General features: G+C 41.3%; 1 protein-coding gene across 36 annotated transcripts in view; it reads right to left on the bottom strand.

Annotated features, from left to right (window-relative positions):
• The window catches only part of NEK1 (NIMA related kinase 1), a 213,091-nt gene that overhangs the window by 151,328 nt on the left and 33,803 nt on the right, over window positions 1-27,960 (bottom strand). For 18 of the 36 annotated variants that reach the window (XR_011559610.1, XR_011559606.1, XR_011559605.1 and 15 more), the window contains exons 10-18: window positions 22,515-22,575; window positions 21,094-21,248; window positions 14,520-14,579; window positions 14,290-14,337; window positions 14,100-14,147; window positions 13,941-14,015; window positions 13,676-13,848; window positions 13,460-13,591; window positions 9,386-9,488 (exon numbers count right to left, since the gene is read on the bottom strand). Coding sequence is in view for 18 of the 36 variants with exons in the window: in XM_070757420.1 (XP_070613521.1) it covers window positions 9,386-9,488; window positions 13,460-13,591; window positions 13,676-13,848; window positions 13,941-14,015; window positions 14,100-14,147; window positions 14,290-14,337; window positions 14,520-14,579; window positions 21,094-21,248; window positions 22,515-22,575 (855 nt within the window). In the remaining 18 variants the exon portion in view is untranslated. The remainder of the gene's footprint in view (window positions 1-9,385; window positions 9,489-13,459; window positions 13,592-13,675; window positions 13,849-13,940; window positions 14,016-14,099; window positions 14,148-14,289; window positions 14,338-14,519; window positions 14,580-21,093; window positions 21,249-22,514; window positions 22,576-27,960) is intronic. The other 18 variants (XR_011559612.1, XR_011559608.1, XR_011559602.1 and 15 more) reach the window with 3 other exon arrangements.

The raw sequence follows: 27,960 nt of genomic DNA on the forward strand, positions 1-27,960 counted from the left end.
TTTCAAGACTTTGAAACCAAGGCAGAGCAAAGCATGTGTGTTTCAACTCGTGGAAGAAGGAGGGCTGTGACGTTTCTTCACAGCTGCTAGCTAAACACTTAATGACTGCTTAAGGGGTTTTTACAGCCTACAAGTTTGTTTTGGGAATAGTGCTCTTTGCCATACAAAAAGGGTGCTTTGTTTCTTTTGAATTTTGTGATAAAAAACATTGTTTTTGAATTTTCAAGTGTGTGTGTGTGTGTGTGAATTTTTTACCCTTGAATTTTCGGGAGGCTCATACCATAGAGCCCGGCTGAACACCTCTCTATCAGCTATACTTCCAGAATCTTTATACTTCCTATAGGCAGCCTTTTTTTCATTGACTATAGCCTTTACATCAGGGGTCCCCAAACTTTTTACACAGGGGGCCAGTTCACTGTCCCTCAGACTGTTGGAGGGCCGGACTATTAAAAAAACCTGCAGTTTTCTTAACGCCACCCTGGGGGGGGGGAGGAGGCAAAGTGGAGCAAGTCCCCAACTCCTTGCCGAGTTTTCTGTTTCTTTCTCTGTGTCTTCATTCCTCTCCTTCTCTCTCTCTCTCTCTCTTTCTCTCTCTTTCTCTCTCTCTTGCTTTCTTTCTCTCTCTCTCACTCACTCTCTTTCTATCTCTCTCTTCCTCTTTCCCTCTCCCTCTTTCTTTCTTTCTGTCTCTCTCTTGCTTTCTTTCTCTGTCCCTCTCTCTCTTGCTTTCTCTCTCTCACTCACTCTTTCTCTCTCTTGTTTTCTTTCTTTTTCTCACTCACTCACTCTTTCTATATCTCCCTCTTCCTTCCTCTCTTCCTCTCTATCTCTCCCTCTTTCTTTCTCTTTCTCTCTCTTTCTTTCTCTCTGTCCCTCTCTCTTTCTCTCTCTTGCTTTCTCTCTCTCTCTTTCTTTTGTTCTCTCTCTTGCGATCTCTCTCTCTGTCCCTCTCTCTCTTGCTTTCTTTCTCTCTCTCACTCACTCTATCTCTCCCTCTTCCTTTCTCTCTCCCTCTCTCCCTCTCTTTCTCTCTCTTTCTCTGTCCCTCTCTTTCTCTCTCTTTCTGTCCCCTTCTCATTTTCTTTCTCTTGTTCTCTCTCTCTTGCTATCTCTCTTTCTCTCTGTCCCTCTCTCTCTTGCTTTCTTTCTCTCTCCCTCTCCCTCTCTATCTCTCCCTCTTTCCTTCTTTCTCTCTCTTGCTTTCTCTCTCTGTCCCTCTCTCTACTTTCTCTCTCTTGTTTTCTTTCTCACTTGTTCTCTCTGTCTTGCTATCTCTCTCTCTGTCCCTCTCTCTCTTGCTTTCTTTCTCTCTCTCTCACTCTTTCTATCTCTCCCTCTTCTTTTCTTTCTCCCTCTCTATCTCTCCCTCTTTCTCTCTCTTTCTCTCTGTCCCTCTCTCTCTTTCTTTCTGTCCCCCTCTCTTGTTTTCTTTCTCTCTCTCTCTCTTGCTTTCTTTCTCCCTTGTTCTCTCTCTCTTGCGATCTCTCTTTCTCTCCCCCTCTCTTGCTCTCTCTTTCTATCTCACTGTCTGTTGCTCTCTCTCTCTCTCTTTCTCTCTCTTGTTCTCTCTTTCTCTTTCTTCTCTGCGGAGGTTTTTTAAATTTTGAATGTCGCATGCGCATGTACGTGCACTCCCCATCCCCCTGCCAATCCGCTGGGGACCGCTCCCTTACATCATTGCTGAACCATAGCAGTTTCTTCTTCCTTTTACATTTAGTTATTTGCCTTACATACAGTCCAGTGGCTTTTAAGATGGCCCTTTTTATTAGTCCACTGGGTGCTTGCTCCTGCCGTTTTATCCCTGCCCTTTAATTCATTATTTAAATATTTCCCCATTTTATTGAATTTTTTCTGAAATCCAATACTTTGGGTGTAGTATAGGATTGCTCACAATCAGTTTTTACATCAAACCACAAACATAGATGGTCACTGCAACATAAATTTTCTCCCACCTTAATCTCTGAAACCCAATACCCATTCGTAAAAACTAAATCTAGAATATTCTCCCCTCTAGTTGGTGTCTTAACCAGCTGTGCCAGAGCTGCTCCCGTAAAGGCCTCTACTATATTCTTACTTTTGCATGTAAGGGCACTGGGGATATTCCAGTTAACATCAGGCATGTTGAAATCACCTATAATCACAATATCTCCCTTTACTGCCATTTGGGTAATTTCATCCACCATCTTGTTGTCATATTCCTCAGATTGCCCTAGAGGCCTATAGATCACCCCAATTCTAATGATAGAACCCTCTTTATTTTGCATGCAAACCCAGAGAGTCTCCAGATCTTTACATGTATTTTGAATTAATCTTGCTTTTAGACTTTCCTTTACATAAATGGCTACTCCACCTCCCTTTCTCTCTATTCTATCCTTCCTATACAATGTATTGCTATTTAACATCTACATGAAACCCCTGGGTGAGATCATCCAAGGGCATGGGGTGAGGTATCATCAATACGCCGATGATACCCAGTTATACATCTCCACCCCATGTCCAGTCAGCGAAGCAGTGGAAGTGATGTGCCGGTGCCTGGAGGCTGTTGGGGCCTGGATGGGTGTCAACAAACTCAAACTCAATCCAGACAAGACGGAGTGGCTGTGGGTCTTGCCTCCCAAGGACAATTCCATCTGTCCGTCCATTACCCTGGGGGGAGAAACATTGATCCCCTCAGAGAGGGTTCGCAACTTGGGCGTCCTCCTCGATCCACAGCTTACATTAGAGAAACATCTTTCAGCTGTGGCGAGGGGGGCGTTAGCCCAGGTTCGCCTGGTGCATCAGTTGCGACCCTATTTGGACCGGGAGTCACTGCTCACAGTCACTCATGCCCTCATCACCTCGAGGTTCGACTACTGTAACGCTCTCTACATGGGGCTACCTTTGAAAAGTGTTCGGAAACTTCAGATCGTGCAGAATGCAGCTGCGAGAGCAATCATGGGCTTTCCCAAATATGCCCATGTCACACCAACACTCCGCAGTCTGCATTGGTTGCCGATCAGTTTCCGGTCACAATTCAAAGTGTTGGTTATGACCTATAAAGCCCTTCATGGCACCGGACCAGAATATCTCCGGGACCGCCTTCTGCCGCACGAATCCCAGCGGCCAGTTAGGTCCCACAGGGTGGGTCTTCTCCGGGTCCCGTCAACGAAACAATGCCACTTGGCGGGGCCCAGAAGAGCCTTCTCTGTGGCGGCCCCGGCCCTCTGGAACCAACTCCCCCCAGAGATTAGAACTGCCCCTACCCTCCTTGCCTTTCGTAAGCTACTCAAAACCCACCTCTGCCGCCAGGCATGGGGGAATTAAGACTTCTCCCCCCCCCAGGCTGATACAACTGTATGTATGGTATGTTTGTATGTATGTTGGTTTTATACATTTAGGGGTTTTAAGTTAGTTTTTAGTATTGGATTTTTTACTGTATATTATTCATGTACCGTATATACTCGAGTATAAGCCGAGTTTTTCAGCCCCAAAAATGGGCTGAAAAACCCGACCTCGGCTTATACTCGGGTCACCACAAGAGGGCGCCGGGTCACCACAAGAGGGCGCACCGCGGGAGCCCGGCAGACATTGCTGGCTTGGGCGGGTGTGGGAAAGGGCAAAGTGCGGCGGCAAAGGGTGCTCCAAGCGAAGCGGCTGTGGCAAGAGTGGGGCAATTGCCTCTTCTCCCCAGCTCTAGCAAAGACGCCAGCCAACTGCAAGAGGGAAAAAAGGTGATGGGAATCTGGTGAGGTGGGGGGGGGGACTCATGAAGCAGGAATCCACCCCCGACCTCGCCGGCTTCCCCTCGCCTTTTTCCCCTTGCACGCCATCGGGGCAGTCGCGGGGAAGAAGAGAGAGAGGGTGCGTGCGTGCGCCCTTTCTCTCTCCCCCCTCCACCTCGCCGGCTTCCCCTCGCCTTTTTCCCCTTGCACGCCATCGGGGCAGTCGCGGGGAAGAAGAGAGAGAGGGTGCGTGCGTGCGCCCTTTCTCTCTCCCCCCTCCACCTCGCCGCCTTCCCTTCGCCTTTTTCTCCTCGCACGCAGCTGCCCTACCCTTCCCACAGCCGCGTCACTCGGAGCCCCCTTTTACTTCCCTCTTGGAGCTCCTATCGGCGGATGAGGGGGAAAGCCGTAAGCGCGAATTAGCAAAACCAGTTCAACCTCTTCTTCGCCTCCTTACCGACTACTGAAGAAAAAAGAAGCTTCGTTGGGATTTTGGCTCTCCGCAGAGACTTTCCAAATGTGCTTTTCAGGGCAGCCGGGCTTTTCCCCTCATCCACGCCACATCCACAACAAGCCCGAGAGAGGGTCACTCCTAAGCCGCAAACGACATTCAGACAGGGGTGGTGGAAGGGGAGAAAAAAAAGCCCCAAAAGCCAAGCAAACTTTCTGCAGCATGCTCGGTTCTCCCCTCCGCCTTCCGCCAAGTTGGAACTCTTTTTTCCTTTCTTCCCCCCTCCCCTCTTTGGAGGCGCAGATTTTTTTTCCCCCTCTTCCCAATCAGCAGGCGCGCGTGTAGGTAAGTCCAACCACTTCCACCCCACCACCCGTTCCTGCAGGAAGAGCTCGGGCGCGCTACCCGGAGGCGGAGGCGGAGGCGGTGTGGGGCTGGGCGCTGGGCACCGTGGAGGGCGAAGGGGTGGACGTGATTGCTGCCTCTTAGCTAGAGAGCTGGGCGGGGGCGGAGGTGACGGTGAAGTCCGGTACTCTCCGCTCTCTCTCTCAGCGCAGCTTAGAAGTAACAATGCCCAAGGACAGCAGCGGAGTTTGGAGGCTTTAGCAACGCAGCACCAGGAAGGACCGTATGTTGGTCCTTTGAAACCGCCGCTGCCTCCGTTCGGGTGAATTCAGGGGGTTAGCTGGAGAGCCGGACGGGGGCGGAGGCGACGGCGAAGTCCAGTGCTGGGGCCATGCAGAACTGCTCATTCAGGGGGCCGTGGACTGGCAAGCTGCCCTCCGCTCTCTCTTTCTCTCTCTGTTGCCAGCGTGGTGTATGAGAAAGAGAAAGCAAGAGAGAGAGAGAAAGAGGGAGAGATAGAGAGTGAGAGAGAAAGGATAGAAATATAGTGAGAAAGAAAGAGGGAGAGATAGAGAGGGAGAGAGAAGGAGGGAGAGAGAAATAGAGTGAGAGAGAAAGAAAGAGGGAGAGGGAGGGAGGGAGAGAGGGAGAGATAGAAATAGAATGAGAAAGAAAGCAAGAGAAAGAGGGCGGAAGAGGGAGAGATACAAAGAGGGAGAGAGAAAGAGTGAGTGAAAGAGACAGATAAAGAGAAGAGAGAGAGAAAGAGAGGGACAGAGAGAGAAAGAGGGAGAGATAGAGAGGAAGACAGAAAGGGGGATAGATGGAAAGAGTGAGAGAGAGAGAGAAAAGAAAGAAAATGAGAAAACGAGGGAGAGGAAAATGAAACGAGAGAGAAGGAAGAAAAGAGAGGGAAGAGAGAAGTAGAGAGGAAGGAGGGAAGGAAGGAAGGAGAAATGGAGGGAGTTTCTTGATTTAAGTTTAAATTTACTTGTTAATAAAAATGTATAAATTACTTTATTACTTAATTACTTCTTATTTTAAATATTGTTTTTGTTCCCATTTTGTTTTTTACTTTAAATAAGATATGTGCAGTGTGCATAGGGATTTGTTCATAGGGGTTTTTTAATAGTCCGGCCCTCCAACAGTCTGAGGGACAGTAAACTGGCCCCCTGTGTAAAAAGTTTGGGGACCCCTGCTATAGAACTTTGATAAAGTTCCCCCCTCCCTCCCCCCCCTCTCTCAAGAGACACAGAGAGAGAGACAGAGAGAGAGAGACAGAGAAGGAAGAAGGGTAGAAAAAAAAGAAAAAGGAATTGAGTACTTTTTAAGGGCTTTGTTGGATTCATTCTGTAGATTTGTTATGGTACAAGCAATTTACTAATTTTAGCCTGCCAGTAGATTGTAAAAATAAGATACATTATGCTGCTTTCTTCTACCCCATAGAGATTCATGAATACTTAAGATGTTTAGCATTTCTGTACTCACTTAGCATTAAGTTTTAGTGTTAAAATAATATTAATATTTACCTCTTGGATTTAAATCTATTGTTATTTCTGTGTGGATTTACCTCAGTTTTTTGGGAACTTGCTGATAGATATGCTTAAAACTGCAGTCCATCTGTGCAGTTGCCTGTAAGTAAGTCCTATTGAAATCTGTAAGGCTTAACTCAGAATAAAGAGTTGATTTAATATGCAATCCTGTACATAAATTTGCTCAGTAATTAACTTGGCTGCATGGCTTGGGGTAGTTTGGTAGAATGTTATGCAATTTTTATGTCTCTGAAAATCTTTTATTCTTAGATGGGAAAAAGAATTTTGTGAAATTATTGTGCAATTTGAATTTGAAAAAATATTGTTTTGTTCTTCTCTCTACTTTATCATTGGATTATAGAGAGAAAAATTAAGTCTCTAAAATCCTGTTTTGAGGGATTTTGACTCATAGGTTTTAGCTTGGTTGCTGATTGAACTACTTTTTTTACTTTTTAATTTATTTAATTTTATTTAATTTATTGTAAATATCAGATTGCTTTTATTTACCCACTTTGAAATAAATATTGTTTACCCTCTTTAAAATAAATATTCTAAAACATTTAATCTACTGATGTCTCATTTAATGTAATTTTATTGGTTTCCATTTTTATAAGTTACCAGTAACCACTGCATTTTCTAACCTCGGCTTATACTCGGGTCAATAAGTTTTCCCAGTTTTTGTGCCAAAAAATGGTGCCTCGGCTTATACTCGGGTCGGCTTATACTCGAGTATATACGGTATATTGTTCATGACTGTTGTTCGCCGCCCCGAGTTTTCGGAGAGGGGCGGCATATAAATCCAATAAATTGAATTGAATTGAATTGAATATCCTGGTATGGATATTTCCCATTCATTAGAATCCTTAAACCATGTCTCAGTTATGGCAACCAGATCCAAATTATCTCTAGATATTATGGCCATTAACTCACAGAGCTTGTTGCTCAAGATTCCAACATTCATGCACATTACCCGAAGAACATAATCCTCCAAAATATAGCTTGCCTAATAATTGTGCACACAATGTATAATAGGAAGCTATGGTTTTCATATAAACTGCCCAATGATTATATAATTATGTATAAAACATATATCATAAAATCGTAAGCATGTTAATTAGAACAAAGCTTTTCTTTGGAATAATCTGTTTTAAGTGTATTAAAGATGTTCTAACGGGCTCAACGGCACGAGTCCCAAATTAGGTGCAAAGGTATGAACTCAAACATGCACACTTGAAAAGTCAAGAACAAAGTTTTTATCGAAAATAAAAGGAAAGCAAAACACCCTTTTTGAAGTCAAAGGGCACACTTTCAAAACAAGACTTGAAGGCAGTGAAAAGCAATAAACAAACACGAAGCAATTAGCAAGCAGCTGTGAAAACGTCACAGCTACCCTTCTCCAACCATTGGCAACTCACACAATGAACTATGGTTTAATGTCCAAGTCCTGGGATCGATGCAAAGAGAGTCCTTGAGACGAAAGCCACTTCCTCTTTCTCCAAATAGATAATCTTCCACACTGAGAGGCCTGCACGCTGCCCATTTAACAGCAGCCCTAATTAGTTGAACCACACCCAACCACAGGTGAACTCTCTTATCTCTTGTAATACCTACGTAGCTGCTCTTTCCTATTCATTGCCCTGCGCCTACGTACGTCAATGAATGCCTCTTCATCTGAGTCCAGCGAAGAAGATAAAGAGGGTGATGAATTGCTGCGTAATTGGCTGTCTGCCAGGCCCTCCTCTGAGGATCCCAGTTCACATTCACTCTCTGTGTCGCTGTCAGCAGCAAATGGCAGTAACACTGGCCTCTGACACTGCGAAGATTCACCCACATCCACCCCCACAGTCCTTGGGGCAGGAGCTGGCCCAGAGTCAACCACAACAAAAGAAGGACAAGATTCATATATATTGAAGGATTTCTTTTTTCTACTTTAATTCTCCATCTCTCCCTTAAGTCTTAGAATATAATTTAAAAAGTGATTTAATTCAAAATGAACTTATTGGGAAAAGCAAGAATGCTTGTTTGCCCAAATTTTAAAATTAATTTACAATGCAGTTGATTAATCAGATGTTAGGAAATTATTCTCAAGGAAATACAACCATTTTAATACATGCCTACCTTTTAAAATACATGTTAGGATTTATAACTATTATTGCCATATGAACTGCAAACTACAATCACAGTGTATTAAAGAAAATAAAAAGATGCAAAAGACATACAGTGATCCCCCGGGTATTGCGATCCCGATCATTGCGAAATGGCTATATGGCGATTTTGCAACCCGGAAGTAAAACCACCATCTGCGCATGCGCGCCCTTTTTTCTATGGGCACGCATGCGTAGATGGCGCTGGGCAGATCAGCTGCTGGGCGGCTTCCCTAAGTCTTCCCCCTCTTGCTGGCGGGAGGGCGAGCGGCGGGCATCAGCGAGGAGTTTCCCCACCGCCCACGCAAACTCCTCGCTACCGCCCGCCCGCCCTTCGCCGCCCACGCCGTTCATTCTCGCCGCTTCCCAGCTGAGTCCTGAAGCGAATTGGCTTCAGGACTCAGCTGGGAAGCGCGAGCGAGCGGCGCCAGCGAACGGCTTGTCCGCCGCCTGCCTGCCCGCTAGCGAGAAGCCGAAGATTGGGGGCCGCACGGCTGTTTTAAAACGTCGCCGCCGGCATGGGGGGCTTGCCAGCACCCCCCGGACCCGCAACCCGGGTTTGGGGGGCTGCTAGGAAGCCCCCCATGCCGGCGGCGATGTTTTAAAACAGCCGCGCGGCTTTCCAATGAGTCCCAAGACAAACGCGGAAGTTCGCCTTTGACGTTTGTCTTCGGGACTCAGTTGGGAAGCCGCGCGGCTGTTTTAAAACGTCGCCGCCGGCATGGGGGGCTTCCTAGCAGCCCCCCAAACTAGGGTTGGGGGTCCGAGGGGTGCTGGCAAGCCCCCCATGCCGGCGGCGACGTTTTAAAACAGCCGCGCGGCCCCCAATCTTCGGCTCCTCGCTAGCGCTGCGGAAGTAAAAACACCATCTGCGCATGCACAGATGGTGTTTTTACTTCCGCAGCGCTACTTCGCTAAAACCCGATCATTGCTAGGGGTCCTGGAACGGAACCCTCGCAATGATCGGGGGATCACTGTAATAGAAATAAAATAGTTTATGAAAATAAGTAGTATAAAAATAAAAACAATTTTATTTATATTTCACGGGCTGTTTAGCCAACATTCTAAGTTATAAAAATTGTATTTGTTGTCATAAAAGTTATTAGATTTTTAAAATATATGATATTTTTAAAATATATTTAAAAACAACAAAGTTAACACTAAAAAAAAATACTTCAAATGTCTGCCCAGTAGAATACCACAGTTTCATACCATATGTCCTTCAGCGCGGGCTTTGTTTTGTATAGCTTCTCGCTTCCGTTGCCAGAATTCTTCAACTTGTTTGGCTCTTTCTGCAGCTATCCATCCTTTTTGTCTGAGTATAATATAAAAGTTGAATGTATTAATGCATCTTAACATATCTAAAACAAGCAAGCAGGGGAACAGAATTTTATATATGTTTACTGCCTTGAGTTACTTATAAAAATAATAAAAACAGAATACAGTAGTACCCCTAGATACGAGCATAATTCGTTCCAGAAGGGAGCTTGTATGTCGAGGCAACTCGTATCTGGAACAAATAACTTTAGACGTTGTTTTTCCCCTCCGAGATAACCAAAAGCAAGGATTCTTGCGCCACCTAGTGGACGCTCGGCTCGTATCCCGAATTTGAGCTCGGGACTAGAACAGAAATGTCTCTCCCCTCATGGCTCGTATCTTGAAATACTCGCATGTAGAGCAGCTCGTATCTAGAGGTACTACTGTATTAAAATTCAAATACATCTTTTTAATATAAAATATGAAATTTAATATTAAATTCTATTTATATGAGGAACAGTTGCAAATATATAGAAGGAAGTCACTGTGATTGTTAACTGGTTCCATTCAAGTTGGGTTGCTATTTGTTAAGTGCTGATCCTCTATTTTAATTCTGCCTTCTCTGATTAGTGGTGCTCATTGTTGTTGTTCTTGCACTGATATGTTACATTGATCATTAACCTGCAGAAGTTTTAGAACAAGATATTGCATATCTGTTTAAAAAGTCATTTAGTAGTCAATGCAATGCAATTCAGAAATAAGTACTAATGTAAGAATATTCACTCACTCACTCACTCAATCAATCAATCAATCAGAACAGAGCTGACCTTCAAGGTCTTCAAGTCCAAACCCCTGCACAGAGACCTTGTATCACTTCACCAACTGACTATCTACTGGTAGGACAGGTCAAAATTGTCAACTTTCAATTTCCGAACATAAGGGGTGCTCAAAGGTTTTGTTACATGCCTTGGAGATTCTAAAGATATTTTGATTACTTTCATACAATTTAGATGCATTGGTAAGTAACTACATAAATATCATTTACTTGCTAACATTTTTTGTTTGTTTCATTTCACAGGTTCAACAGTCTTTCTTTTTTTGTTAAACATTATTTTGTCTGACACTGTTAATACTACTGGCCTCGTTTCCTGTGAGATGATCTGTAATGGCTTCTAAAAAAAGAACAAGATTGAGAACATTCATATGAGTAAATGTTCTCAATCTTGTTCCTTTTTTAGCTGTCTGAACTCCCAATACTGTGAGACATTCTTAGATATGGCCTACTGTTCAGAGATAGAAACTATACAATAGCCAGTCTTGCAAGAGACATATATCTAAAAGTGCTTGAAAATTGGGAATGAGTGAACCATTCGTTTGTGACCCCTGCTGTAAATTCACAAGTGACAATCTTGAACAAGATCCAAGAGAACTGAGATCAAGCCAAAAATGTATGTCTTTTAGACAAAAGCTAGATATCAAAGAAACTTTCACTCTGAAACTTGACAAAGTGTTTGACATCTTCAACTGCAAGTGTCAAATTGTTCTGTATGCCAAGTTTGGCTGCTCTGCAGCCTGCAAAAAACAAGCTCAAATTAACTGTATCTGCCCTAAGGAGAAGAAGATATCATTGAAGGAAGATTGTTTATTTTGGATTGCACCAGATTGGTTTGCCAGATTGATTGAGTAGAAACAACTATGCAAAACGCAAAAGCGGCAAGACGATGAGAGACAAAGGCTCATTAAATATAAGCAGACAAGTATTCCAGACATTTTGACATTAATAAATGAAGATATTATCTCTTTTGATGAAAATGAAGGACAGACGACTGATGATGAAGAGGAATGTGATGGAAGTTATATAGAGGCCTTAGACCAAACACACGTGCCCTCTACTTCAAAAGAAAAGACAAAATACAATAGATTAGAAATAACAAATGTCGCTATGCAGAACATAAGATATGGTGTTGGTGGTGTTGGTCTATGTGCCACAATAAAGTCAAGACAGCCCATGAAAGAATTATAAGTCCCTAGATCAAGAATTTGATGAGCTCTTTAAGAAGGTTGAAATAGAATGCATCTTCTTTTTTTAATTTTTTTTAATTTTTTCACCAAACTTACATAAACATCCATACATATACCATATCAAAACATCCAGTTATACATTTCTGTCCAAAATGCCATAAACATATATCTTTAATTTCCTCCTTTTATACTTTTACCCCATCTCTTTTCTTTCTATATTTCATACTACTCCCCTCCCTCTCCCTCTCCTTTATTTCTCCCTCTCTACCTCTTTCCTACTTCCCTTTTCCTTTCTACTTCCTTTTCCTCCTCCTTATCCTTCCCTGATTACATGTAATCATAATCCATTTCATGATTAGCAGACGAGCAATTCACAAACTGTGACTTCATTCCAACATCAGAGCTATTCTTAAACATCTGTCTGTCTGTCTGTCTGTCTGTCTGTCTGTCTGTCTACATTCTTTAAGGTATATCTACTATTATTCTAATGCTGCTTCTTTCTTCCTTTTTTGGGCGTCTGGATCTACCACCTTTAATTTTCAACTTTCTTCCAAATTAATAGCTATAGCTTATCTTCCAGACACAGTCATTATCTTTTATACTAAATTTTAGGCTGTACTCCTCCTCAATTTATATCTTTACTCATCTTTTAAAAAAAAAATTCTATCATTTCTAAATGCCGTAAATTTCTCCTGGCTATTTGGTGCAAATCTTCTGCAGTGCCTCGTACCTGCACTTTTGTGCCTTTTCAGCTGTCTTAGAAATGGCTGAGTGAATTCCCCAGAGGCCAAAGGCCTGCTGCCTCAGAACTGAAAATGGGGCAAGCAGAGGGGTGAAACGAGACGTGCAGAGGCCAAAACTATTTACTATTTACGGGACTGTTTACGGGACTGTTTCTTGCCGCATACCTCCCAGAGACCTTTAAGAGCACACAGAGTTGGCCTCCCCCAGGTCCTGTCGACTAAGCAATGCAGGTTGGCGGGGTTGTGGGGGAGGGCCTTCTCTGTTGCTGCCCCGGCTCTATGGAATTAACTCACCGCCCCCCCCCCCCCGCCTCCGAGGTCCATATTGCTCCCACCCTAATGGCTTTCTGCAAGGCCACAAAGACCTGGCTTTGCCGGCAGGCCTGGGGGCCATGTATTAACAACTATCATGGCCAAATTGTATGAATGCTACGTATGTATGCTGATTATTTAGTTTATTATGAGTTTTAATCTGGGTTTTATTATTATTATATTTGACTTCTTTTTAACTGTTTGTTGTAAGATGCCCTGAGTCCTTTGGAATTGGGCAGTATAGAAGGCGAATGAATGAATTAATAAAAATCAGGCATGTGGAGGAAGACATAGGTGGTGGTAGTGACAGGTAGTAGCAATCCACAAAGCCTGGAACAGATGATAGACAGGAGGTTACAGGAGGCCTATCCAACTGTCAATCAACCGCTTGTGCTAAATCAGGCTGTGCTGAAACTGACCATGCTGTTTGCAGTTTGCTGCAGAGGCAAATTGCTGGGAGTCAGATTTTTTATTATTATTTTCCTCCCCAAAAGCTTGATGTGTCTTACAGCCCAAAAAATAATGGTACCTGTCCATTCTTTTAGATTATTTTTCTATATGCTTTGTTTTTAATTCATGTATCTTTTCTATCTTCTAGCTTTTTATAATTTTTTATATTTTTATTTTTATTCTAATCTATCCTCTGTGCTTTTTGAAGGACTGTACTCCACCTGTATCTGCTGTTTTATGGTCATAATAAAGATTTGATAGTAGATTGCTCAGCTGAATTCTATGTGGCTTCACAAAATGAAAAGAATAATAATGTTGAAATGTAATGTAAAAAATGTAGTTTAATGTGTGAAATACAGCATGGTATCTTTAGAAACAATATGTGAAATACGAATAATTAATGTACTTCTTTCAGGTATCCTTTTGAGCACCCCTCTCTGTGACTTTTAGTACATTAAGTGTTTCTTCATCTACACACACAGGCTATGTATCATTACTCAACCTGTTTGCATTGGCTTGTCTAGAGACCTTCTCCAATCTTTTCATTCCTTTCCTAATAGCATCTGCATCAGATGAATGATGATAAGCTGCAGGTCCATTATGAATTCCTGCATGAACTCCAGGTGGAGAGCCTCTGTAGATAAATATGCATAGTAATTTTCAATGCTTTAGGCCAGAATTACATGTTATGCATTTTTTAAAACGAAGGTAGACATACCTTTGACTAGGCTGTAGACCAGGCTTTTCATTCAACTTTACATCTTTTCCTTCTACTTTAAGGTTTTCTTTTTGTTGCTGTATCTGATCAAAAATAGCATGGTAGTGTTCATATGGTCCTCGATCAGGAACAGGTAAAGGCACAATAGCTCCTCCCCCACCAAAATACTGAGCCTATGAATGTAAAAGAAGTTCTTATTTGCTCCTCTTCATATTTGTAGTCATTAGAAAAAGTAATTTTATATAGAAAGGTAGGAGATCCCAACCTTGATTTCACTACTTCCACCTATGCTGAGAACATTTCTCCATCCTTGCTCTCTGGCTCTATTTATTCGTTCCATCTGGAGAAGAGGAAAAACTAGATTTTAGAATCCAAGTTCTGAAAACCAAACTTCTTAATTAATGTTTAAAGTCCTACATTTTACCTTTTCCTTTCCAAGTCTTCTCATTTGCTCAGCCTTCATATAACTGATCTAAAAATTAAGGATGAAAATGTTTTTAATTAGCAGCAATCTAAATTATTTTACATCCACGATTAATCATAAGAATATTGCCAATTCCTATAATTTTCAAAAAACAAACACAAAAACAGAAATGGCAAAGCCTTCAATTTACCTGCTCATGCTGTTGTTTTTCCTCTAGCCTTTTCTTTTTAAATGCTTCCTGAAAAATAGAAACTGATTTAGTATGAATTATTATCATATTCTGATTAGGACAGTAAAGACTCAAGGTGTATTCTCATTTATAAATTGTAAATATTCTATTGTAAGGAAATAAGGAAGAAAGATCTCAAGATTTTTATTTATTGCTTTCTATTCTAATTTCTTATTTCCTTGTCTATATACCTCAAACATTTTCCTCCTTTCATCTAGTAGTTTCCCTTTCTTCAATGGAGGTGGAGGGCCCTAAATAAAAAGTGAAACTGCAAATTAGCAAGAACTTACATATTGCATATTGAGAATGTGAAATCAATAGTTTAAAATTAAACTTTACAATTATTGTTGTGGCGCCAGTGCATTTTTACTAATACATTTTTACTAATAATTTTTCACAGAAAAATTAGTACAGGCTTATAGTTTACAAAGTCATCTTTATATTTAGTTCTTAATGCTTTATTATTTTAATGTTATTTTAAATAATGACTAATTGATTTCTTAATTATCTGTTTAAATGTAACCAAAAAAGATGGAAAGGAGTATTTTCAAATTAAGTACAGTGGTCCCTCGACTTGCGCGTTCTCGATTAGCGCGAAACGCTGCAACGCGGTTTTTCAAAAAATATTATTTAAAAAAATAAAATATTAAAAAATAAATTTTTTTTTATTCTGTTCCCTGAATGGAGACCGCCGGCCGCTCAATCGGGCCGGCAGGGAACAGAATGGAGCCTTCCGCGGCGGGGCTGGTAAGGGGGGGAGCCGAAGGGGGAGCCGAGCCCAGCCCCGTGGCATTCGCTTTCCTCCCGCCGGCAGCCGACTGATCGTGGGCTCCTTCGCAACCTCGGAGAGCTTCCTGGTTTTCGTGAGCTTTCATGCCCCGGAAGCTCTCCGAGGTTGCGAAGGAGCCCACAATCAGTCTCGGCTGCGGGTGGGAGGAAGGCGAATCCCCCGTGGGCTCCGTTACATCTTCCGCTGCCAGCCAGGCCATGCTGGCGGCAGCGGAACAATCGCTGGCTGTCAACTTTTCTTTTTAAAACTGGGCAGGAGCTGACTTGCCTCCCCAGTGCTAAAAAGAAAAGTTGACAGCCAGCGCTACGACTGACGGAATGCTGAGCCTCCCGGTGGAAGGCTGCCGCTTGGCCGGGGAGGCTCGGCCGAAAGGGGCTGGAGCGGCAGAGCCGAGCACGCCTTCCACCCAGGGAGTCCTGCCCTTTCATCCCCGCCGACCACAGGGGCGAGGGGTGGGGATGAAGGGGCAGGACTTCCCGGGCGGAAGGCGTGCTCGGCTCTGCCGCTCCAGCCCCTTTCGGCCGAGCCTCCCTAGCCAAGCGACTGCCTTCCGTCGCAGCGGGGAACATCGGCGCAGGAGGCAGGAGAGGACCGGGCGACCGGAGAAGCAGCGCTGCCGCCGCCACGCCTGGCTCGACTTCCCTGGCTGCTTGGCCGGGGAGGCTCGGCCGAAAGGGGCTGGAGCGGCAGAGCCGAGCATGCCTTCCGCCCGGGAAGTCCTGCCCCTTCATCCCCACCCCTCGCCCCTGTGGCCGGCTCATCCAGGGGGGCGTGTGTGGACTGGCAAGCGGCAAGCGGGAAGACCAAGGGAAGGTTCCTTCAGCCGCCCAACACCTGATCCGCTCCGCAGCGCGGCAGCAGCGAGGAGCCGAAGATGGGGTTTCCCCTTTGCCTTTACCCCATCTTCGGCTCCTCGCTGCTTCCGCGCTGCAGAGCAGATCAGCTGTTGGGCGGCTGAAGGAATCTTCCCTTGGTCTTCCCCGCCGCCCACACGCAAACTCCACCATCTGCGCATGTGTGGCCATGAAAAAAATGGCGCACATGCGCAGATGGTGGTTTTACTTCCGCATCCAATATAACGCGGAAATCGGTTAGCGCGGGAGGTCTTGGAACGTAACCCCCGCGCTAACCGAGAGATCACTGTATTAGCAATTACACTCTTGGATGTTATGTAGGAACACAGGTAGTCCTTGACCTACGTTCAATTGCTTAGAAACCATTCAAAGTTATGGCGGATCTCTGCAAGCTACTTACAACCTGGATCTGAAGTTTCAATAGCGGATTCCCACCCACCCACCCCACCCCCCAAGTCACATACCACATTTTGGGAACACTTAGCAACCAGACTGTATTTATGGCCATTTTCAGCATCCTGCAGTGACACAATTTGTTTCCTCGGTAGAAAACTTGTGTTTACTTCCAGTTTCTGGCAAAAACACCCACTGTATATGCATTCAGTCTCCCAATAACAACAAGCAGACTGGACAGATTAACAGCATGACCAAAGTGTGGAACATCCAACACTGACTTATACCATGGATTGTGGGGATGTCCATATGTCATAAAATTCTGGCAACAAATAGAAGAAATTACTTAAAAGATTTGGTCAAAAGAAAATAATCTTTCCTCTAAGTTATGTTTATTCCATTATGGACATGACAATTCCCCGAGTAAACCTAAACTAATGCATATTCTATTGCTAGTTAGAAAAAAACGTTTACTAAAATGCTGGTTGTAACCCGCAATCCCTATGGTGGGCATGGTGATAGATCAAATGAAATGACTCTTTTATGTAGAACGCTTAGAAGCAGAAAAAGCAAAAAGCAAGTTCACAGCCTCATTCTTTAGAAAATGGAGGCGCTTTCTGAGTATATACTTTACACAGACAGAATTGGACATAGTGATACGTCCATTCACTCTGATAGAATTGTATTTACAAGAAAGGTTAAAAGGTTCCTTGGGGATACTCCAAAGAGCAGATGTTGAAGGAAGGAAAAATAATGTTCACTTCAAAGGGTAGGACTACAGTTCAAGTATATGTTATATTTTGTATGTTTGCAGAAATATATGAATATTTCTGATGAAAGGAATTCTTCATAAGGACTTATGAAACTGTTTAATTTCTTATGAATGTTTTATTGTTGTTTGTAACATAAAATTTGAATTTTCTTTTTTTAAAGAAACAACCATTGTAGACAATGGATTTGCTTATAGTGGTGGGCTCTTGCCGGAATGGCTAATTGATTGGGTATGGTAATATTGTGACTCTCTGAACAACTGGCGTGACTTATCACTGAAATTCCGGGTTTAACTTTAGCAATTTTATAAATTATCCAAACTTATAACTAAATGGTAACTGAACTTTATTCTTCTAAGCCTTCATTTGATATAGTAAATTGTTAGTTGATTAAGTATCCATGTCCTACTTTGAATAGAGAGGTATAAGGTCCAATAGTGAACATTTAACATAACATATTCCATACATTGCCATAATGTCATAATGTATTCAAGAAGACCCACTTAAACTTCATTATTTTGAACTTTTAGAAGTAAAACACTTGGTTCATTTAACCAGAACCTATTGATTTTAGATATTATGTATTTTAGATTTTCAGGAATATTTACTGGCAGGATTTTGAATTACTGATTTAAATAAGACAACTTATTTGAAAATGACACCAAGATAAAATTTCAGCATTGCTCTACTTCGGAGCTGTTTTAGCCATTAAACTACATATACTGTGTTTCCTTGAAAATAAGCTCAAACCAGAAAATAACTCCTAGCATGAATCGGGATGCTTTTAATGTTTATTTGTTTGTTTATATTTCTAGGCCACCCTTCTCTGGGGAGTCAGGATGGCTTACAAAATAAATACACAGACATAGCATATTAGAAATAGAAATTAAAAACTAAACCAGTTAAAACCTAAAACCCATTAGAGTCTAATTGGAAGCCAATGCAGCTCACGGGGTGATGACAAAACATGGGCATACCTAGGAAGGCCCATGACAGCTTGTGTAGCTGCATTTTGGACTAGCTGAAGTGTCCAAACGTTCTTTAAAAGTAGACCCATGTAGAGAGCATTGCAGTAATTGAACCTCAAGGTGATGAGGGTGTGAATGACTATAAGGAGAGATTCCCTGTCCAAATAAGGCCACAACTGCTACATCAGGTGAACCTGGGCAAACATCCCCCTTGCCACAGCTGAGAGATGTTGTTCCAAACTCAGCTGTGGATCAAGGAGGACTCCCAAACTGGGGAACTTCTCTGAGAGGGTCAAAGATCCCTCCCCAAATTAATTAATGGACAGATGTAAGTATCCTGAGGAGGCAATGCCCACAGCCACTCCGTCTTGTTGGGGTTGATCTTGAGAATAATATAATATAATTAATATAATATAATATAATATAATATAATATAATATAATATAATATAATATAATATAATAATAATATAATATACAGTGATCCCTCTATTATCGCGAGGGTTCCGTTCCAAGACCCCTCGCGATAATCGATTTTTCGGGATGTAGTGGTGCGGAAGTAAAAACACCATCTGCGCATGCGCACCCCTTTTTCCATGGCCGCGCATGCGCAGATGGTGTTTTTACTTCCGCACCTGGGAAGACCCAGCAGCTGAGGAGCCGCCTGCCTGCCCGCTTGTCTGCCGCTTTTCCGCTTGTCCGGCCGCCGCTTTTCCACCCGCCGCTTTTCCGCCGCTTGTCCGGCCGCCGCTTGTCCGCCGCCGCTTGTCCGCCGCTTTTCCGCTTGTCCGCCGCTTGTCCGCTTGTCCGGCTGCCGCTTTTCCGCCCGCCGCTTGTCCGCCGCTTTTCCGCTTGTCCGGCCGCCGCTTTTCCGCCACTTGTCCGCTTGTCCGGCCGCCGCTTTTCCGCCCGCCGCTTGTCCGCTGCTTTTCCGCTTGTCCGGCCGCCGCTTTTCTTGTCCGCCGGCCGCTTGTCCGCCGCTTGTCCGCCGGCCGCTTGTCCGCCGCTCTGGGAGTTGAAGACCCAGGGAAGGTTCCTTCGGCCGCCCAGCAGCTGATCTGCTCGGCAGCGCAGTAGCAGCGAGGAGCCGAAGATGGGGTTTCCCCGTTGCCCACGCAAAGGGGAAACCCCATCTTCAGCTCCTCACTGCTACTGCGCTGCCGAGCAGATCAGCTGCTGGGCGGCCGAAGGAACCTTCCCTGGGTGCCGCCCGCTGCTCGAGAGCAAGAGGGAGAGAGATAGAGAAAGAGAGAGAAGGAAAGAAAGAGATGAGAGAGGGAGGAAGAGAGTGTGAGAGAGGAAGAAGCAAGATAGAGAAAGAGAGAGAGAAAGAAAGATGAGAAAGGAAGGGAGTGACGTCATCGGGTGGAAAAATCGCGATATAGCGTTTCGCAAAGATCGAGATCGCGAAACTCGAGGGATCACTGTAATATATAATAAATACAATACAAAACAATACAATACAATATAATCCCTATCCCAAAAATAATCCCCAGTTAAGATTGTCAGCCAGACAGATGCATTTTTAACTAGAAAATAAGTCCTAATGTGCCTTTTGGAGCAAAAATTAATATAACACGGTAGCTATATGTATTCATATACATTTAGTCAAACATGATGCATATTTCATTTACAATAAAAGACAAATAAAAGGCAGTGGAAATATATATTACATATTTTGAATCAGCATTCAATATCAAAGTGTTATGCAGGGCTTCACTTTACGAGCCCCAATTAAGTCAGAAATGTAAATTCAAACACACACACTGCTGTAAAGTAAACAGAGAGTTGGTTTATTAAAACAAAAGTATTGTATGCACGCACTTTAAACAGCCAAAGTGCTCTCCCACAAACCTGGAATGATGCGAAAAGCAAAAACAAAAACAGAGCAGTAAAGGCAGCTGTGAAGGCGTGTCAACCTACGCTGCCTACTGCTGCATTCTTTGCTTGGTTGTCATAGAGACAGGGAGGGGTTGATAATGGGGGGGGGGGGAAGTGTGCAGGAGGAGAAAGAAGTTGTTAGAATAAGTTTCAATTTCTCAGGTGTTGGCGAGACCATTAGACGGGCAAATTCCTGAGAAGCCCGGGAGGAGCAGCTTGGACCACCTGATGTGTCTGGACAATGGAGATTGGGCGGATGCCCAACAGAGGGGTGGAAAAAGGGGTTTTAGTATGTGGGGTACGTGCCATTTTCTTTAGACTTTGCTTTGCTTTCGATGCTTCAAGTTCTGATTTTGATAAATTCACTTTGAACCTTAAATGAAAGGACTCTGAGTTTTATTTGTCTGAATTCTGACTGGCAGCCTTGACAAGGCGTCACAGCCATCCCCCTTCAAGGGTCCACAAAATGTACTTAACTGTGAAATATCCCAAAAGTCTTTGTATATCCTGGAACAATCAAAATCAAACAACACTCGTCCTTCTCCAAACGGATAATCTCCCATGCACACAGCGATGCTGGCAATTTATCAGCAGCCCCATTAACCTATTTATCCCAGCCACAGGTGTCCTCCCTTATCGTTTGATACTTGCGCAGTTGTTCCCTTCTCGTCATAAACCTGTGCCTGTGAGCATCTATTAATCTCTCTTCCTCTGAGTCTGATGACTCACTAATGGGGTCATTAGCTAATGGGCTGCCTGCATCTACCTCACTGTCTGATCCTGCTTCACTCCCAGAGTCTGCACTGTCCAGAATCTTCACTGTCCAAAGCTGTTGGCAGTAAAACCAGTCTCTGAGAACTTGAGGATTTTCCCAAACCAACATCCACAGTCCTCGGAGCAGGAGCTGGCCCAGAGCCAACCACAACAGAAAGCCAACCACAACACAAAATAGGTGCAAAAACTAGTTATATACTATGTTTGAATTTCTGTTAGGTAATTTCAGTGAAATTATGACACTAAAAAGTGCAATGTAAAACACTTTCAGGAATAAATGTACCCTTTTTCTATGCCAAAGTCTGATAATACCTTTATTATTAAATAGGCTCTCACCTGTCTACATTTAGTTATAGGCTTCTCACAAAGCTTCTTAGCTGAATCCCCAGATTTCTTAAGTATTAAAGGCACTCCATATTTAGCAGCAGGTTTGGTAATTTTGCGAGCAGGTGCAGCAGAAGCTAAGTTTTGTCCTTGGGCTGGTCTTTTTGCTATGCAAAAGAGAATAACAATGTCAACTTTTGAACAAAATTGGATAGATAAAATATTGCTCATAGTAAAACAATATTGAGAGGAATATTCAGAAAATATTCATTAGCCTAACCCAGAAGTAGGCAAAGTTGGCTCTTCTATGATATTTATGTGGACTTCAACTCTCAGAATTCCTGAGCTAGCATGAGTGGCTTAGGAATTCTGCGAGTTGAAGTCCACAAGTCAAAGAAGAGCCAACTTTGCCTATCCCTAGCCTAACCTTAAACAATAAATCCCACTGCTGATATGCTTCAAAGGTATGCATAAAACTGCAATGTTTAAATGCATGCTGTGATCGGGGAGAAACTATTCCAATTCTCCCAACAAATAATGGAAATTTCTAATTTGAAGATACATAATGAACAAAAAACAAATATTAATATTTCCCTTACAAAAAGAATAGCTTAACAAATCTAGCATGAAATTCTGAATTGTAATTATTTTAATAACATATCATAGTATAGACTTTTTCAATTAACCAACTAAAGCAATAGTTTTATTAAGGTCATAAAGTAACTTGACAATGAAAATTACTAAATCATCTCAAGAACAAAAGTGTGGCTAATAATAGCTTCCCTTATACAGAATCAAAACTAAAGTTTTAAATTAAAAATCTTAACTACCGTATTTTTCAGAGTGTAAGATGCACCTTTTTCCTCCCTAAAAGAGGCTGAAAAGTCAGGTGCCTCTTATATTCTGAATACTGAGTTGAAGCTTTGTTTTTCCAGTCCTAACTAAGTGCTAACGATGTTCCCAGTTCTTACTTTGCATGTGCTTTCATTATTACACTCTGCAAGGAATGTTTTCCAAGATCTTAGTCCTTGCAGGGTTTTTTCATTGCTCTAATTGTTCCAATGTTTCTTTCCAGCCCTAACCAGGTGCTAATGATTTTTCCAGCTCTTACAGGCATGCAAGCTCTTTCATTGTCACTCTCTCTGAATAAGGTTTTTTTAAAGCCCTAACCAGGGGATAAAATAATGCGATGAAGCTGACCAGACTAAGGCTGCTAGCCAGATGAATATCTAGTAAGCAGATTCTTTTTCCCTATTTTCCTCCCCAAAAACTAATGTGTGTCTTACTCTGAAAAATACGGTATGTAAGATAAATAAAATATTTCACATATATAGAAAGCCACTGTTATGGTAATTGCTCAGAGATCAGCTATACAAAAAATTATTTACTAGTTGGTTATATATTTAATTAGAATTATCTAGTTTATATATTACCTGGCACAGCATGAGGTCCAAACTTCTGAAATATTTTATGGCTGAATTCCTCTGCAATAAGCTAAAAGAACATGATTTTGAATAAAATATATGCAGTTGAAATTAATTACAAAAATAAAATATTGAAAGTGTTATCTATACTTGCATTCATGATAGAAAAAAATGAGTGTGAATTTGAAGATAAATTATTAAGAATACTAATATTAGTAAGCATTTATACTCTAGTATCACATTCTGAGAACCACCATCATTTAGTTGTTTAACTGGGGAGACACAGATTAAGGTTTACCTTCACCCCATTCAAACAAACTGAATAATTTTGGGTAGTCATTAACTCTCAATTCACTCTACCTCTTGAACTTGTATCTGTGAAGAAAAATGGGCAGAATGAAATGATATTCTCTTCCACCTTATAATGTTGACAAAATATAAACTTAGTAAATGAACAAATTATGAAGTCTGTTATTAAGAGCTCACAGCTTGATTCAAAAACTATTATGTCTATAAAACCTGGAATATTTAGGCAGAAATTCTATACATGCAAACTTGCCATACTTTTACTTAATAAGAACTCCATGTGTATTTTGAAGATACTGAGTTTTGAACTGGGCTTAAAATATTCCAAAATTTGCCACATCAACTGTAACTCTCAGGATGTCACTAGCTAATGGTTATTCAAACTGTAATTCAATAACCGAGAAGGTTAACCTAATTGAGGTTGGAAAAAGTTGGCTTCAAATAAACATTTGATTCTAATAGAAGAGTATATAATACTAAACTCATGGTTGAACTGTGAAGGTATTATCTAGTTGAGTAATGAAACAAGAAAGCAATACAGCTCAGAGAACACCAAGGACCATAAATATTTGAGTCAAAATTAAGAATCAAGGTTACTTCTACATAGGATCACACAGCATCAATTGTAACAAATTTTCAAAACCTTAGGCAAAATGTTGAAATAAAGTTTACATTTGAAATTAGTAAACTCAATAATAATTCAGCATATTCTGTAATTAGTTGGTAAAATTAAATCAAGTTCAATTTTTGGTGATTGTATAGCTAATGTTTTGCCAGCTTGATTTCCAAGGGTCATAGCTCAGGAAATTCTAATAACACTGGGGAACAGACTTGTTTTCAACTAACTTTTGGCCTCTGGATCCAAAAATAATCACAGTTTTTGCCTATCATGTCAACTTTTTAAGCTACAGAATACCCTCAAAAGTCATACAAATTATGCATATAAAGGAAAGCAAAGTAAAAACTTACCAAATATGCTGTTTACAAAGAATAATTTTATTCATACAAAGGCTATAATAGTTATTGCAAGTTAAATTGTGTTCATACAAATAGTTGGTTTTTTATTGAATGGTAATTATACATATAAGGTAAAAAATTTCGCTTATAGCTTTTTCTGGAGTGTTTAATCTGTTAACATTCTTGCTTGATGCTCCAACAATAGTCAGCCATCATATGTACATCCCATCTACCTTGATACTGTGCCTCCATGACCTTCAAAGCTTGGTGAAATCGCTCACCCTGCTCATCACTGACTGCACCAAGATTTTCCAGGAAGTTAACAAGATGGCTATGTAAAAAATGCAATTTGATGTTCATGTTGCCTAATTAACTATATTATATATACAATATAAGGTGTAAAGAAAAAACTTGACGTGGTAGAAGAAAAAGCAACTTAGAACTAAGGAGAAATTTCCTGACAGAACAATTAATCAGTGGAACAGCTTGCCTCCAGAAGTTGTGAATGCTCCAACACTGGAAATTTTTAAGATGTTGGATAACCATCTGTCTGAAGTAGTGTAGGATTTCCTGCCTAGGCAAGAGGTTGGACTAGAAGATTCCTAGGTACCTTCCAACTCTGTTGTTATTGTTATTAAAACTAACTACAGTTTTAAAACCAGCATGCCTAATTAATTATAAAAAAGCTCAAAAATCAAACTCAACAGAAATTGTGTTTCAAATTGTTCCCTAGTTTAATCTTAAATTCCATTTATTCATTGTATTAGTTTTCTTTCCCTTTTTCTACTTTCCTCCATTTGCCAGGCAGTTTTTTCTAATCCCACACCTGCTGATCTCATATGCTTCTGCTTGCTGACCATTACCTCAAAGTAATAGTTTTTATTTAGTCCAAGACTAGCTGATTCTTCTTCCAGTCCACAGATCTCTCATATGTCCTTCTCTCACTTCTTCTCAATATCTAGTTTTCTTAGCTGTACATGACTGTTTTCACTATATTAATTTCATTAAAATATCATCACCTTTTCTTCAAAGTTATCACTCTTTTCCCATCTAGAATTATTCTTCTACCTTTCAATCATCTTCTGGATTATCTTCTACATTTTCATTCATCTTTATTGTTTCTTAGGCAGTAATCAAATCTACCTACTATGTTCACTTCTTCATCTTTAACTGAAGAGGCCAACTAGGCTGTGTCCAGACCAGACCTAACATTTGATTTCCTAGCTCAGTGATGGCGAACCTTTTTTTCCTCGGGTGCCAAAAGAACATGTGTGCATGCTGTCATGCATGCGTGAATGCCCACACCCATAATTCAATGCCTGGGGAGGGCTATAACAGCTTCTCCTACCCCCCAGAGGCCCTCTGGATATGGCAAAATGGCCTGTTTCACAACTTCTAGTGGCTCCAGTAGACTCGTATTTCGACTTCCCCAGGCTTCCCTGGAGCCTGGAGACTCGTATTTCAACTTCCCCAGGCTTCCCTGGAGCCAGGGGAGGGTAATATTATTAGAGAAAGGCTTTGAGATGTATGTAAAAAAAGAAATGACTTTTTTCTTTCAAGAAAATAAAATAGAACATACTTCCTTGCAAATACTTTGGGACACATCTAAAGCTTACTTTAGAGGCTTGGCCTCCTCATATATGAATAAGAGGAATAGACTGAAAACTATCCGCAAAAAAGAGCTTGAACTGAAACAAAAAATTGGAACAATTGCAGTTGAATCCAGCTGATGCAAAAACTCAAGAAATGTTGGATCTAACTAAACATAAATTAAAGATGAAGAAATCATTAGGAAGATGAAGTCAGTAAAACAAAACTTTTTTGAACAGGCTAATAAACCTGGAAGATAGTTGGCATACAAAATACAAAAAGATAAAGAGGAAAAATGGATAAAACAACTACAAAATGACAAAGGTGAGTTGCAATATAAAGAGGAGGATAAGAAACAAATCGTTTGGAACTATTATAGAGATTTATATAAACGGGAAGTAGTAGACGATAAAGAAATTTATGACTACTTGGAGAAAGCAAATTTACCAAAAATTCCAGAAACTTTCAGGGAAAGTCTTGAGGGTAGAATTACAATGATGGAGTTATCAGAGGCTATTAAAAAACAAAAAAATGAAAAGGCCCCAGGGCCTGATGGATTACCAGCTGAAGTGTATAAAACTTTCGAGGAAGTATTTGGACTTTTAATGCTGGATATATTTAATGAAGTTTTGACTGAAGCTAAGATACCAGACTCATGGCCAGAAGCTTTTATTTCTATGATACCAAAAGAAGGGGTAGATATTCTGAAAGTGAAAAATTATAGACCTATTTCACCTTTAAATTTTGACTATAAAATATTTGTATCCATAATAGCAAATAGACTGAAAAAATTTCTCCATGAATTTATTCATATATATATCAAAATGGGTTTCTTCCTAAAAGACAAATAAAAGATAATATGCGGATAATTTTAAATACTATTGAATATTATGAACAGCATCCTGAGAAGCAAATGGCATTGATGTTTTTAGATGCTCAGAAGGCATTTGATAATCTAAACTGGCAATTTTTGAATGGACAACTAGAATATATGAACTTTGGTACAAGATTTCTTCATATTATTGAAGCAATATACAAAAAACAATCAGCTAAGATATTGATTAATGGAGAATTGACTCAAAAGGTGAAAATTACAGAGGGTACGAGACAAGGATGCCTTTTATCTCCATTGTTATTTATTCTGACTTTGGAAACTTTAAACAGAAATATTCGACAAGATCATGAGATTACAGGTTTAAAGATAAGGAATCAAGAATACAAATTGCAAGCCTTTGCAGATGATTTGGTATTTATACTTGAGAACCCACTAACATCAGGGATCAAAGCTTTTATTACAAATTGAAAAATATGGACAATTAGCAGGACTTAAAATTAATAAAGACAAAAGTAAGTTGATTACAAAGAATATGACTGAAAAACAGAAAACACAGTTAAAAAGACAGTTAGATGTTGAAATTGTAAAAGAAGTAAAATAATTGGGGATTCAATTAACAGAGAGATGCTCATCACTTAAAGAAGGTAATTATATGAACCTTAAAAAACAGATTGAGATGGATTTGGAAAAATGGAAAAGTCTTCAATTATCTTTGATGGGCATAATTGCTTTAATTAAGATGAATATCTTATTTATTTATTTATTTATTTATTTATTTATTTATTTATTTATTTATTTATTTATTTATTTATTTATTTATTATTTGATTTGATTTGATTTGATTTGATTTGTATGCCGCCCCTCTCCAGAGACTCGGGGCGGCTAACAGTGACAATAAAACAGTGTACAATAGTGATTTGGTATTGAAGATTAAAAATCAATTAATATAAAAACCAAACATACATACATACATACATACCATGCATAGAATTGTAAAGGCCTAGGGGGAAAGAGGATCTCAATTCCCCCATGCCTGGTGGCAGAGGTGGGTTTTAAGTTGTTTACGAAAGGCAAGGAGCGTGGGGGCCGTTCTAATCTCTGGGGGGAGTTGGTTCCAGAGGGCTGGGGCCACCACAGAGAAGGCTCTTCCCCTGGGTCCCGCCAGGCGACATTGCTTAGTTGATGGGACCCGGAGAAGATCCACTCTGTGGGACCTAACTGGTCGCTGGGATTCATGCAGCAGAAGGCGGTCCCTGAGGTAATCTGGTCCGGTGCCATGAAGGGCTTTATAGGTCATAACCAACACTTTGAATTGTGACCGGAAACTGATCGGCAACCAATGCAGACTGCGGAGTGTTGGTGTAAGATGGGCATATTTGGGAAAGCCCATGATTGCTCTCGCAGCTGCATTCTGCACGATCTGAAGTTTCCGAACATTTTTCAAAGGTAGCCCCATGTAGAGAGCATTACAGTAGTCAAGCCTCGAGGTGATGAGGGCATGAGTGACTGTGAGCAGTGACTCCCGGTCCAAGTAGGGTCGCAACTGGTGCACAAGGCGAACCTGGGCAAACGTCCCCCTCGCCACAGCTGAATCTTGCCAAGATTATTGTTCTTATTTTTTACAATTCCTATTAAAATTGATACATTCTTTTTCAATGAACTAAATAAAATGACTTCAAAATTCATTTGGCAAGGGAGGAGACCAAGGATTAATCTAAAGAATCTACAAGATGTTAGAGAAAGAGGTGGATTTGGACTCCCAAACTG

The sequence above is a fragment of the Erythrolamprus reginae genome, chromosome 7, assembly GCF_031021105.1.
Source record: "Erythrolamprus reginae isolate rEryReg1 chromosome 7, rEryReg1.hap1, whole genome shotgun sequence".
Classification (NCBI taxonomy): domain Eukaryota; kingdom Metazoa; phylum Chordata; class Lepidosauria; order Squamata; family Dipsadidae; genus Erythrolamprus; species Erythrolamprus reginae.